General features: G+C 38.0%; 1 protein-coding gene across 1 annotated transcript in view; it reads right to left on the bottom strand.

Annotated features, from left to right (window-relative positions):
* Positions 1-14,182, bottom strand: part of LOC126458562 (serine/threonine-protein kinase polo-like) — a 77,482-nt gene extending 63,300 nt beyond the window's left edge. The window contains exons 1-5 of the mRNA XM_050095681.1: positions 13,945-14,182; positions 13,631-13,855; positions 13,339-13,556; positions 13,142-13,237; positions 3,031-3,236 (exon numbers count right to left, since the gene is read on the bottom strand). Coding sequence (XP_049951638.1) covers positions 3,031-3,236; positions 13,142-13,237; positions 13,339-13,556; positions 13,631-13,855; positions 13,945-14,037 — 838 coding nt within the window. The 5' untranslated portion in view covers positions 14,038-14,182. The remainder of the gene's footprint in view (positions 1-3,030; positions 3,237-13,141; positions 13,238-13,338; positions 13,557-13,630; positions 13,856-13,944) is intronic.
* Between the last annotated feature and the right edge of the window lie 1,320 nt (positions 14,183-15,502).

The raw sequence follows: 15,502 nt of genomic DNA, 5'->3' as shown, positions 1-15,502 counted from the left end.
TTCCACGCTTAATCTGTATTGGCTGTGATGTGATATTATTTGAATTTGTTTGGATTTTAAGTGTGGTTTTCCAATTTTTCATTACTATGTTTAGGAACTGTATCAATTTAGGATCTACTTTGTATATTTCCAATATTTGTAGTAACCATGAGTGGGGTACACTATCAAAAGCTTTTTGGTAATCAATGTATGTGTAGTGTAGCGACCTTTGTTTAGTTTTAGCTTGATACGTCACCTCTGCATCTATTATCAGTTGCTCTTTACATCCTCATGCTCCTTTGCAACAGCCTTTTTGTTCTTCATTTATAATTTTGTTCTGTGTTGTATGTGTCATTAATTTCTGTTTAATGACTGAAGTTCATATTTTGTATATTGTTGGTAGGCATGTTATGGGGCGATATTTAGCTGGGTTCGCTGTGTCTGCTTGATCTTTAGGCTTCAGATATGTTATTCCGTGTGTACGTGTATCAGGGAATGTGTATGGGTCTGCAATGTAACTGTTAAATAATTTAGTTAGATGTGAATGTGTTGAGGTGAACTTCTTTAACCAGAAATTTGCTATTTTATCATTTCCAGGGGCTTTCCAATTGTGAGTAGAATTAATTGCTTGGGTGACTTCATGTTGCAAAATTATCACTTCAGGCATTTGTGGTATCATCTTGTATGTGTCTGTTTCTGCTTGTATCCACCGTGCATGCCTGTTATGTTGTACCGGGTTTGACCATATGTTGCTCCAGAAGTGTTCCATGTCTGTTAAGTTTGGTGGATTGTTGATTTTAATGTGTGTGTTATCTATTGTCTGGTAAAATTTCTTTTGGTTTGTGTTGAATGTTTGGTTTTGTTTCCTTCTATTTTCACTTTTTTTGTATCTTCTGAGTCGTTTGGCTAATGCTTGTAATTTCTGCTTCTTCTCGTCTAATTGCTCTGTCGCTTCTTGTTGTGAGATTTTACCTAACCTTTTTCGTTTTTTTTCCGAGATTTCATTTCTTATAAATTGTGTTAGCTGTCCGATGTCTTTTCTCAGTTTTTCTATTTTGATCTGTAGCCTGTGTTGCCATGCTGGTTTTGTGGGTTTCTTCTGTGTGTTGATTGGTTCTGATCTCTGCCTAGTGTGTATATTTAGTGTAGTGAGTGCTCCTATATAAACCAGTAGTTGTAACTCTTCCATAGTTGTGTTTTCATTTATTTTGTTGTGTATGATTGTGTTGATAGTTTTTATTGTTGTTTCGACTTGTGGGTTATTTGGTGGTCTATGCAAGAATGGTCTAATGTCTGTATTTGTGTCTTTGTATTCTATATATCTTAGCTGAAATTTTTCTTCTGTATCTAACATGTGTGTCACTTCGTGTTCTATTTGTGCTTGTTCTGGTGGCTGTCTTAAGATTTCGTTTTCCTCTGATTGTTTAATTGGTGTATGTTGTTCTTTGTTTGTTTGCTCTGGGATGTTTGAGTCCATTACTGTATTTTCTTCTTCTTCTGATTGCACATTATTTTGTTCCAGTATTTGTTGTACTTGTTGTTTGATGTTTTCTAATTCTGACTGGGGTATCCTGTTATTTTTTATTATTACACGGATCTGATCAGCTAGTCGTTGTTCTGTTAAAAATTTTAATTCTGGGTATCTGGTAATAAATGTTGTGTATACTTGTGATCTGTATCCAGTTGTGTTGGTTCCTAGGTTTGTTGCTTGGTAATAACAGAACATGAGGTGTCGATTAACTTCATCTGACCATCTCATCCTCTGTCTTTGTTTTCCTTCTAGGGTGGCTGCAGGAAGCATATCCTGCAAAACACCTCTATTTGGATTTAAATCATTTTCCAGTTGGCTAGCAGTGTCGTTACCATTGTGGGCGGGCATAGGGTTCAAGCGTCGTCCCCGACCATGACGGCGCTTGTCCGAGGCTTCTTTAGTTCTGTCCTGAACCAACTAATCACACTAAAAGGGGGGTTAGCCCTATTAGTGGTTTGTTCTTTTCGTCGCCTTTTACGACTGGCAGAACATACCGGAGGCCGATTCTTTTCCCGGGCCTCCACGGGGTTTATTATTATTATTATTATTATTATTATTATTATTATTATTGACTTTTTTTTCTCAGACTTAAGTCTGGTTAAAAATGGAACGTGACGCGGACCTAGGTCAAGCGTGACTTCCTTGTACCTGTATGGTATATGTTATATTGCATTTAGGAACTTTCGGGTAACTGAACATGTATCAATAATTACAGATTTTTGTAGTTGTATATATATGTTTGGATGTAGCTGTATTGCATTGATGTACTGGTGGATATTGTGAGGTATGACTCCTGTAGTTGATAGTATAATTGGGATAATGTCGACTTTATCCTGATGCCACATGTCCTTGACTTCCTCAGCCAGTTGGATGTATTTTTCAATTTTTTCTCCTGTTTTCTTCTGTATATTTGTTGTGTTGGGTATGGATATTTCAATTAGTTGTGTTAATTTCTTCTTTTTATTGGTGAGTATGATGTCAGGCTTGTTATGTGGTGGTGTTTTATCTGTTATAATCGTTCTGTTCCAGTATTATTATTATTATTATTATTATTATTATTATTATTATTTCCCGAGCAAGTAAATCAATTCCAGTGTTTTTGTAGTTCTAAATGAAACTATTAAACATTCTATCTACTAGATATTAGGAATCTTCAGCTCATTCAGTATCTAACTTCACATTTATTTATGCAAAACAGTTATGACGTGTGTAACTGTTCTCAATACAAAATACACAACTGCTCAAACAAAATGTTAATGAGCACTAAATGCTTGACTAAACTCCATGTGTGTACTGAAGGTCAGGCATGCCTACATGGAACCAAATTGTAAATTTCCTGGCAGTAAGAACACTGGCATGTAACAGTGTCAACAATGACAATCCTGTTTCTCTAGCTGAAAATCAGTCTAACAAATTTCCCAATAAATTCTAACATGAAAATTAGGGGAAGCAATATGATAAAGGTGAAAGCGAAACTTACATAACCCAACTCGAATAAGAAGGAATGAGGAGCTACTTACCGTCAGTGAAAAACTCTGCTAGAGGAATCTCCGAAATTTTTGGTCTAGATTTTGGATCTGGTTGAAGCATCTGTCTAATAAGTTTTGCGGCTGATTTTGAAATCTTTGCTTGTGACGGTAAGTAATATTCACATCGTTTTATTCTTGAATAGGTTTCCTTTAAACTACTTGTTTCAAATGGTGGCTTCCCAATCAACAATGTGTACCTGGAAGACATACATTAACTTAACCAACTACATATGACCATAAATAAGGCAACTCTCAAACACTCAACCAAGAACAGTAAAATACAACAGCCACAACATGACTTTTTTTATTACTCCACAAGTAACTAACCAGGCATAACACCCAATACAGGTTCGTGACAATTACATGTTTGACAATCAGCTGCTTTTATTTTAAACCCAAATATTGACCAGTTTCAGTCACAGATCATCTTCACAGATCAGGGATAAAATAGTTGAAGCTGCAACAACACATAGCTGTCATTACTTAAATAATTGGCCATAACTCATGGGCAAAGCCAGAGCTCTGTTTACACTTATTAGTATGTTTGCTTCTGGAAAGTCCTGTGTTGTGCACTGGAATTTATGACATCCTCTGCACATGAGACATGTTCATTATTGAATTAACAACAGGTGCGATGTGGCTTAAACTGTTTTAACCCTAATCCATGAAGATGGACTATGACAAACCACTCGATGTTTGAGTTCATATAAAAGCAGGTGATTGTCAAGAAGCATTTTATACATTACTTGACGACTGTTTAAATATTCAATACAGTTTCATATAGTAATAAGAATTAGGTTTTCAGGCAGAAGTCTCCGCTGGGAAGTACCACCACTTACATTACAATAACTAAGGCCAAGAGAAATAGTCTAGTTTTCAGAATGCACTTAGCTAAAATAGTTTTGTCAGAGAGATCAGTGAATAAATTTAATTACATCGCTCATTATTTACACTACATATAAATATTTCATATTACCAGCTACAGTTAAAAACTGAATTCAATTATTGCCCAGCAGTGTAAGTGTTGCCTTTGATTAATAGTTGTTCCACAGGTCACGAACACAACACCTTGTAACAATGTTTAATATGTCAGTTTAACAGAAGGTATCTTTACACACTATTTTATCTTTTAAGTAATTGTAAAATTAACAATTTATATCCAAAAATTCTTCTAGGCATACTGCATAAGAGTAGTAGTCATTTGGAAATTCTTTTAATTCAATTTTAAATGCTGGTTCGTGTGTTTCTTGTTCTCCGAAGTCCACCCCCAACCAGTTTACTGAAGTTTATCGTAAAAGAAATGAAAGATAAGAGGGATGATCAGATAGTGCCGCACAATAATTTTACTGCCAGAAAGTTCAATAAGTAACAAAACGAAAAAACACCACAAATCAACTAGCATCTTCACCTACTTTTCTAAATAGTCAGCTTATGTTCAACACATTTCTCTCATCATGCTTCAAGTTTCAATATTCGCTGTTCGTAGAAGTCCGTTTGGTTGCAGTATAGCCATCTGTGGACTGCTGATTTCACTTTTGCATCTGTTGCGAAGGCGTTTGTTGGTCTGGAATTTCTTCATGGGACCAAACAGGTGAAAGTCCGACAGTGCAAGGTCTGAAATGCACGGTGGATGCTGGAACACCTTCAACCCAAACCCGGCGATTTTCTCACAAACAGGAACAGCAACAAAGGGGCAAGCATTGTCATGAAGTTTGACACCGCCAGCATTAATGCTGTGGCTTTTCTGATGAAGGACACAATGATGCAACTTAACCATAGTTTTTATGTAGACTGCATCACTGACTGTGGTCCTGTGTTCAGCGGAGTCCACCAATAGCACATCATGCCTATTCCAAAACAGTGTCACAAGCACATTGAAACACTTTTTTTTTGTTTTTTTTTTTTTTTAGTGGGGAACCAGTGGCATGTTTCCACTCCAGAGAGGCATGTACGGTTAAGCCCGTCCACGACATCACCAGCGATGACTCCTTTCAGAAAGCTGTGCCATTTTTTGCAGCGTAATGTGTTCAGTGATCCAAGCTTGTCATTATTCAGTGGCCCTTGTGTTTGTCAGGTTCTTAGACACCTACCGTATTTACTCGAATCTAAGCCGCACCTGAAATTTGAGACTCGAAATTCAAGGGGAGATAAAAGTTTTAGGCCGCACCCGCAAATCGAAACAAAGTTGGTCCATTGTAATACGAGACACAATTTAGGTCGAATGAATGACGATACAACTACAGTAGTTTGGTTTGAGTCTTAAGCTTAGCAGTTAAGCTTGACCAGTTAGCCATTGCTGTGCGTCAGGTGCTCCGTCCGTATTTATACGGGTACTCTTCCTTTTTCACGTGCTTCGTCTGGTTTGAATCGATTGCTTATTTTTCTTTGATGTGATAAGTGCCGTACTCTTTGTTACAGGTGTTTACGTCACTCTAAGCTGAAAATGTATTCCTGTACTGTGGCACTGTGTCATGCATTGCTTGTCGCATTCTGATAATGAGTGTTTACGGCCTGTTGCCGCGAGGAAACGTCTCATTGGCAAAACAATGGCACGAGACTTATTTGTTGTTACTTACACTGCTCCTTTCTTTGATGACGATCAATAAGAACCAAATAATAGACTGCGTATGATAGATGATGATCTGAATGAGAGTTGACCAAAAATTTTTCTGCGTTTTAAAATCTTTGCAGACGCCTCTTTAGTAAATTACATTCTGCACAGAAATTAGAGTCATCTTAGATTCAAACATCTAGTCAATTGCCGTGCTTCATTTCTGACTATCACTATTAGGTATAAGAATAATACGATTATAAACATGACATGATATGTATATTCTTCCTCGTTTGCTGTTGTCTCATTAGTTTCGTAGTTTATTAGGCAGACAGGATTTAAATGAGATAGCAGCAAACATGAAAGAATACATGCCAAAATGTTTATATTCATATTATTCTTATGGTGAAGAGAATACTGAATGTAATTCACAATTCATAAAATTTCCTACTAGCAACCATCTCTTCTGACAGCTAGGAAAAAATTCAGAACGTACAGTTGGCCATATTGACAAACATCCCGAACAGTCTTGCCAGTCGGATTTTCGCAGTACATTGAAATGCTGCTACATTCGAAGATGAACAATACAGAATTTGTATTTACTTCATTGGGTAATGTATGAAAATGCATTGGTCAAAACTGAGGGGGGGAGAAAAAACTCACCTTCCACTTTTTTTTTTAATTCATTTACTAACGGAGAGGTTTTGGTGCCAGTATTTACCTTTGTGCCTGAAAGCATGCCTGTGTAGCGCTACATATATTCGACGGCAGAAGTTACTTGTGGCGGCACCTACCAACATTTTTCAGAACTTCTGCTTGCTTTGCACTCGATTCTAAGCCACAGGCGGTTTTTTGGATTACAAAAACCAGAAAAAAGTGTGTCTTAGAATCGAGTAAATACAGTAGTGAGAACTAACTGTATGAAATTTCTGTATGTAATGAACAATATCACACACACCACAGGAGATGCTCAACTGTTGCCCTAATGTTCACAGTAGCACACACCCCAGTCATTCGAAATTGCTGCCTCAATGGCTCCGACATTCTGCACGGTTGCAGCTGTTACCAGCCAAGCAGAGTGTTATGAATCACTAAGGTTCACTCTGCTGTCCTTGAAAAATGCTCACTATGTGGAGACATTGCTATGGCCCATACAATTGTCCCCATACTCGCCACACATGTTCCTGGGAATTTCACTCTGTTTATGCTCTTTGACCCATAAATATTTAACTATACTTCACTGCTCTTCGTAAGTTAACAACAGTAACCTGCACGCTATGTTTGTTTCTTAGTTCAGGATTTTCTCATTACAGCTGCATATGAAAAAATACACTGTGTAGTACAAACTTTAAATTACATTGCAGTGGAATTTCAACATGCCAGCTGCAATATCAGGGGGGGGGGGGGGGGGGGGGGGAATAAAAAAATAAATAAAATAAAAAAAGAAATTGCGTTTTACTTTACGAGCCTCCCTCTTATTGCCCAGGGCGCTTTTCCTCAAGACAAACAGTACAACAATCTAAAGCACTAAATCAGAAACACACAAATATCATCATTGCAGTCATAAGTTCACATATTTTAGTTACCAACTTGTGAACACGATCTTGACAACATTATGCCAATTGTGCAGCTATTATAATTCCCTATACTGTACGTTATTTGGTAATGATCACATCAGAAAGCTTATTAAAACTGATCTGGTGTTAACAGAAGTGGGATAGGCACAAATACATGGAAAGATACACAAGGATGAGGCAACATATTTAATATGTAAATAGATAAAGATAAGGAAGATTAAACTTTAATGACCCACCAACAACAATGTCATCGAGATGGAGAACAATCTTGCATCAGGAAGGAGATCAGTTGTGCCCTTTTGAAGGAACTGTCCCAGAATCTGCGTTACATGACTTAAGGGAATCACAGGGATGCTACATCTGGATATCAAGTTGGGGATTTGAACAGCTGTCCTCCTGTATGAAAGTGCAGTGTGCAAACCATTTCTTCACATAGCTTGGGTATAGAAAGAAATAAGAATGGATGTAGGCAGAATGGACTGCAAGCACAACAGTCACATGATAACATGCAATTTGTAATTGATGGGAAATAAGTAAACAACAGCAAAATGATAAATGACATGGCAGTAGGGCACAGGCTGTCAATATAGAGAAAGTGAGGGTCTCCAGGTTCAGAAGTAGAAATTACTTAACAATGAAGACAAGAAACACTAGTTTATAAGTTGTGAAAGGATTTTAAGATGCAAATTATGGTAAGAACAGAAGGGCAAAAAGGTTCTGGAAATACATACAAAAAAGGATCTAATGAAATAATGTTATTTGGGTTTAAATCAGCTACATTAAGTTTATTCCATTTACAGGGTTCTGCCATACTGGATTACACACATAATCTCAATGTTTTTGGCACCAAGTTACTGGAGCTTTGAGCTCAATAACTCCCTATATTGTCAAAGATCTGTTTGACACCTACTGAAAATAAGGGACCCTATCTTATCAGCACTCAAAGAGGTTTACACATCTGGAATGTTCTTCAAATTTAATTCGAATCTGACTTTAGTAAATCCACCAAGGCTGTCCCTAACACTCCTTCCACTGTTACTCCTAATCTATCCACACCATCATCTTCCAAATCTTTAATCACATCAAGCAAATATTTGTAGCCATAAACCACAAAAAGTTGCAACTCTAGGTCTTTGAACTGCTCGGCCTGCTTGATGGCTAATGGATCCATCGAGGCTAGGGCACATTTGAAATGTTTGATTTTATCAATGTATTTGCACAAGAAAACTGTGCATCTTATACCAGTATCCCACCTTGCGATGGCAGGAAACTGTGGAAAACGGAGCCCTGCTATTTCTTGACAGTAAACTTAATAGCTGGCAGCCTTTACCGGAATCTTCTTCAGAGCAACGATAAAGTCATTTACCCAGCAGTAATTCAGCCTGTTACTTTCACAAATACAATTTGGACATCTCACATTGTTGAGGTTGGGTTATGTCCTACTTAACTGTTGAAAAGCTGAAAATATGCAGCATGATATGTCATTCATAAGCCGGAATTTCATACTGTAAGCCCCTAGCTATAGGTTCATACTTTGTTCACTGAATAACTGCATTATCATGCAGGCATTTATCTTCAAGTTCATACATTTTGAAAAGGATAGGTTTTACCAATTCACAGCACGATGGACAAAAATGAACACATTCAGAATATACCTTTGCGTATCAGTAGATTCATCAAAAAACAAATCCCACTTCAAAAATTTACCGACTGCCTCATTTTCTTTAAAACATTCTCATAAATTGGTTGTATGTTACTTTTTCTCAGAGTGGTCTCATCCAGTATTGATCTTTGAAATGAAAATCTGATTGCATTGACATCCAGGAGTCCCCACCTGGGGGAAGTTTGGTCGCCGAATTGCAAGTCTTCAGATGTCACATTGGGCAACTTGCATATCAATGAGGATGAAATAATGACGACATGAACACCCAGTTGCCAAGCGGAGAAAATCTCCAACTGCCACAAATCAAACCCAAGCTCGCTGTATGGCAGACGCACTAACCACTCAGCTAAGGAGGCAGACATTAACCTTTGAGTATGCCTCTCGAAAATGATTAGATGCAGTATTGTTAACCTTGTGGGCTGGAATCCTGACTGGATTAATGCCAAGGTAACATCTGCACTTATCATTCAGATACTACTGCTTTTCAGAATTTGAAGCAAAGGCGTGCATTAGAGTAGTTTGCTTAGGTTTAAACTAGCAAAGTTCAACATTCTTACAATGTCTGTCATTCTGAATGCACTCAGTTTTTCTGTTTCTTTGATACTCATCATCCGCGGATAAATTTACTTCACGACTGCACACAGCTGAATGATGCTATCAATTTCGAAAAACTGAGTCTTAAATTCTTCTGGAATGGAACACAACTTCTTAACATTTGGCATGATTTTATTGTGAAAAATCAGTTCTGGTGAAACACTAATGCTGTGAACAAGACAGTACACAGTCAATAGTTGGGAACTGTTAAATTCATGCCAGCACTAAATTAAGTGTCAACAGCTACAGCATCCTTGTTTAAATTTCATTAGACTTCACAGATACAAGTTGACCACTGTTACTGAGGTTGACTGTTGTTAGTAAGGTTAACCACTGTTCCTGGTGGCAGGAATAATTACTGGTGCTTTACATAAATTACCTTTTAATATGTATTGATCATTGTGTAATTCTGCTTGAACCAAATATTAAAATCCTGTTGGAGAACAGAGCAGGAAAAGAATGTCTAATCTATTAAAAGGCAGGTAAAAATGGGGGCAGGGGAGGGGGGAGGGAGAGAGATGTTTACACATGGAATAGAAGGGGACAGGTACAAAGTGTAATAATCTCACAAAAAGGTGTAACAAATAGCTTATTGTGCTTCATTTAATGTCCCCAAATGCATATACTACCTGTCTGTGTGAAAACAGTCAAAATTTTGGAGACATGTTGCATCTTAAATTTCTTTATTTACATATAATTACAGGTATTACATTCAACACTCGACTTCATGATGTTCTCACAACACTCCTCACTGAACTTCCCCAGAATTTTCTATATGTTTGGTGGAGTGGGCAGACAGAATAAAAAAAAACTTCCATCATAAAAATTGAACATCTTGTTTGTTACATAAATGGTCAGCACATAGCCACCACTGACAGATGGTGACAGTGAGTGAATGTCAAATGACTGTCACTAAGAGTGGCCATACAAATGATACATGGTGCATGAAACCAATTATAATTCTTGTTTACGTACTTTTGAATCCTTCACAAAGCTGAGTGAAGACAAAATACTAACAAGTTTCTATAATTTGCAACTATTTTGAGAAGTAAGTAACTTAATACCCAAAAGTCAGTGGAATAACCCAAAAAGCAGGTATGAGGCTGCAAAAGCTATAGTACCCTTTTTTCAGTTAGTAAACTTTTCACATGGAGGTTTAAAAGAAGATGATGTTTGGTTTGTGGAGCACTCAACTGCGCGGTTATCAGCACCTGTACAATCTCCTAATCTTTGCTCAGTCCAACCTCGCCACTTTCAGGAATGATGATGAAATGATGAGGACAACACAAACACCCAATCATCTCGAGGCAGGTGAAAATCCCTTACCCAACCGGGAATCAAACCTGGGACCCCATGCTTGGAAAGCGTGAACGCGACCGCAAGACCACAAGCTGCGGACACATGGAGGGTGAAGTCTTCTGACTCGTAAAATCCATATATGCACAGATAAGGTGTACATTTCTACCCACCCATCACTAATGATGGGTGTTGCCTGCCTAAGGCAGCCAGTTCAAATCCTGATGATGGGACAGAAGATTAATGTTTGACTGCTAAAGTAAGGAAATGAGAGTGTAAAACACCAAGTCTAAATACATTCATGCTTTGTGTGTATTTCCAAACTTACTCTCAGTGTAATATGAATGGAGGAGATTCGACACTACAGCTTCTAGCTCGCCAAATGAGAGTTTCAAACTCAGTGGCCCACTGTGCATTTCAGAAGTAAAAGAAAGTACTGGTATTAGTTTTCAGTTTCCCAGTTAAGATAACACAAACTGGACAAATGTCGATTAGAAGGCCTAGTACAGTTTAAGTGAAGGAGTGGCTGGCAATAACTTCACACGCTAGCCACACAGAATTCGTGGGTGTTATAGATTGAGATAAATATGGGGGGGGGGGGGGGAGGAAGAAATCACCACCATGCATAAGCGACTGTTGCAATTCCTTCCTCAGGCGCATACAGCACTCGTCACATTTATCATCCATTACAGAAAATAACATGTTTATAGTTTTTTGTTATCGGTTGTTCTACTATTTTCTCAACAGATATGGTTTTGTGCTGAACATGTATCAGAAGTGAAGAAGGAAACAAATGTTTTAGATGCATTAAAAAGGTGTACTTGCAATTAGTAACTTCTGAAATTATGACATTTTATATGGGGCATCTGTTTCCTGAGTATAATAGACTTCTAGCCTTCTATTAAGCCTATCAAGAAATTTTTCCTTGAGCAAATGTTATCATGGGCCAAAATCAATCATACTTAATAAACAGACCAGTAGAACAAAGCTGTTGCTAGCAAGTGTGGAAAGTAATGCACTCTGAAGTTATTCTTTCACACATGAAAACACGCAAGCATCCAATAGATTAGGATACGTCGTTGTTGTACCTTTAATAACCTCCACTTTCAGTCATCAATTCCATTATCACGTACATTGAATACAGCACTTTATACATCTCCTATGATATGTTGTTACATTCACTACCACTGAACATGACAGGCTGTAGCATGTCTTCCACCATTGTGAACAGAAATTTTATTCTACAGAATCTGAAACCATGGCTCAGGGAAACAAAACTGACCATCTAATCCCAAGAATGAAAAAAAAAAAAAAATTCTAAAGGGGCCCACAGTGTTCATTTTCAAACTAGAATTCCAGGTTACAGGACTATATGCTGCCTTCTGCATCATATAATTTCAATTAACTATACACACAATATCACCCCCAACCCCCTTTGGCAGTGGATGTTGCGGGCATAAGCACACTAATGCTGGCTAGGTTACAAGCAGCTGTGGACAGGGGGAGAAGGGGTTAAGTGTGGAGGAAATAAGCACCACCCCATCCCCACAGCACAGGTAGTGTATACTACAATGCTGTGGTATGTAGCTACACGTTAACTTTGCTTTGGGCAGAAACAATCCATGGTGACAGGAAGTCATCACACTCCATGAGACTGCAGCTGTTGTAGGAAATTGCTAATCAAAAAAATGTAAAGTCCAGGATGGAATAAAGGTTTTATGAAAATTGTGGCTCATTAAACACCATATAAACGAGAAAGCTGCAGACAGGCATAAATGAAAAACTGTTATACATTTTAGGTCTTTGTCACAAGACCTTCTTCCAAAGCAAAACACATTCACACAGCACAGCAACTCGCTTTAACGTTCATAAATCTCATTTTGCTGCTTATTTGCCTCTTCTGTGCACTGCTTTCCTTCTTGTTACCACCCTGAATTCCTAAGCTGTGAATTTTTATATGTTAAATCGAGCACCATAATGGTACCAAAATTATTCACATAGGGAGTAAACACTGTATGTTGCACATGAAGAATTAGATAGCCTAATAGCATATCATATGCCTAACAAAGCATTCGAGAATACCTGCTACAACCTCGAAACTAACAGGCTAGAGAATGGTTCCTATTGGTAATTTTGAAGTAGCTGGACAATATCTTTGAAGCGAAGCAAAAATAATTTACTACAAGGCACTGGAATAAACACTCAATTTAAGTTCAAGATACACCTTGTTTTACTACTTGCACATGAGACAAGTTAAATCTTTATCACACACAGGGCCTACCTCATACCAGGGCATACACATTCTGACCACAGAAATTTAGAATCCAAAGAAACACTAAATCGAAAAAACAATAGTTTATTATTTAGAAATAGATGGTATCGCTATATTTTATAACAACCTGATTATAAAATTAGACTTACATGATGCAGCCAATTGACCATATATCCACTTCATAACTATGTCCTTTCTTGTTGATAATCTCGGGAGCTATGTAGTTCGGTGTCCCACAAACAGTCCTGTAACGAAATCAAGTCTTTATTAAATTGATCTTTCAACACCAATTTCAACACTTTAGCTACTAGATGACCTGAGCCGTTAATACAGAATAAATACTTACTTTTTTCGTTCGCCATCAAATTCCAGTCTCGCTGCCAAACCAAAATCACCTATCTTGACTTCTAAATTCTCATTTAAAAACAGATTGCCCAATTTTAAATCTCTGTGAATCACTTTACGTTGGTGTAAATACATCACTCCGAGAGTCAAGTGGTGCAAAAAATACCGAACTTCTGGTTCTGTCAATGCTTTCCTCCGCTTATGAAGTTCCATGAGCGACTAAAAAAGAAATTCACAATGTACTGCAACTGGTTAACGCCGACGTAAACTACGGCAAAAACAATCGTACTCACCCTACTGCGGCATAACTCCAAGACGATGTAAATATTGTAATTGTCTTCAAAATATCCGTAAAAACCAACAACATTATTGTGGCTTAAACTGCTATGAATCTGTATTTCTTGAGTAATCTTGTCTCGCTGATTACTTGATTTCATTAAGCGTTTAGGGATGATCTTCCCGGCATAAATATTCCCCGTTTTTGTGTCTGTAATTTCATAGCACCTTGCAAATCCACCCTGCAAATCATGATGAATAATGTAGCACAAACAGTTACTCCGTATCTAAATAAAATCACATCCAATCCAACACCTTTTTCGCAACCCACCTTTCCGAAAAACCGCCCTTTCTTGTATGTCACCCCAGAAGTAGAATCAACAATGATATCAGGGATGTATGTTTCTTCTTTCGCTGTTGTCATTTTGTATAAAAGAACACAAAGTACTATATAAACATATAAAACTTATTTTCTAAAAAAACACAGTGCTTCCAAAACCACGATCAATGTGTTATGTTGACCGTTTCGCATACTACTAGACAGCAGCAGTTTGAATGTGTTTAAGACACATGAGAGCCAATACAGTGGAAGATCTCTCGTCTACCCCGCAGCTATTGGTCAGTTACAACCAGAGTTTCTACGATGGATCGCAGCGAAGCAGAGATCTCATTTTTACATGTGTGGGCTTCCACGTGAAACTCAAATGACGCCACTCAGAATGCGTCACCTAATTTGCGTGCGGAACACCTTTTCCATGCCACGAAAAGTTAAAAGTCGTGATAAGTGACACCACTAGCTGTTTCGCAAGATACATTACAGAGCCGATTGTACAAACTCAGGATAACAGCCGGACAACTATTCTCGGAGCATTCATCGCGTTTGCTGTTAGAGGTAGGTTTTTGTAAACCATACAGAGAGTATTTTTACTACTATTCTCAAGAATGTGGCTTCCAATTTTAGCCATAATCAATGTGTCGCGTGAATATAACGGAGAATGTACTTTATACTCGGAATTTCGGAAAACATTATCAGGTTCGCGCAAATAAAGCAATTCGGAGTATATATTTCACCCGGAAATGTTCTCAGCGTGAGTAAAAGGGTGGGGGAAGTTGCTCAAAACAAAGAACATTCCTCTGATTTCGCATGGGTAAAAGTAGGGGAGCTTCTCACAAGCGGAGAACATTCTCCGCTTTTTGACGTAAGCTCTATAGCTTATTTCAAGTTGAATAAGTTCTGTTGACGTTCAGTTTTACCGAGTTTTTTTCTTATTTAGTAAAAATGGCAGGTTAACATTACAACAAAATGCATTCTCGTGATCTGTCCATAATCGTCTTGCTATATTTGTATTGTTGCTGCACAGAAAAGTAAAATTGAAATGCACTGTTACTCTTCCAGAACACACTGACGCCAGGTCCATGTACTGAACAATTTGCCTGTTTGAGAGAGCCGAATTTAATGTAACATTATGCGTGTGATCTGTGCCAGACATGGCAGGCGACACACACCAAGAAGTTTCTCAAGAAGGAGGGAAGACTAGAGAAGGAACTGCCTCGTCAGAGAATGCCCTTCGAATTTTTTATTCATATGAAACTGAGAAATTTCTTGGAGAGTGTTCTTTTACTCCAAAACTCTTATCTGGAGAAAGTTCTCTTTTTTTACAACCTAATGTGGTGGTGGGGTTGGTTGTAATATCTATGACATATTAACTAACGTTCCAAAGCTGGGTTCACACACACAACTAAAATGCCACCACAGCTAATGGCATAGAGCAGTGGCACTGCAGTAGCAAGTGTGAACACCATAGTTCAACATAAGAGCCGCGACACTCCGTCTCGTTTCCGTTATCCACAGGGACAGCAATGCCCCAAGCGGCTAGCAAGCCACACTT

This window comes from Schistocerca serialis, chromosome 2, assembly GCF_023864345.2.
Source record: "Schistocerca serialis cubense isolate TAMUIC-IGC-003099 chromosome 2, iqSchSeri2.2, whole genome shotgun sequence".
NCBI lineage: Eukaryota > Metazoa > Arthropoda > Insecta > Orthoptera > Acrididae > Schistocerca > Schistocerca serialis.
This window is presented reverse-complemented; position numbering and strand designations above follow the sequence as displayed.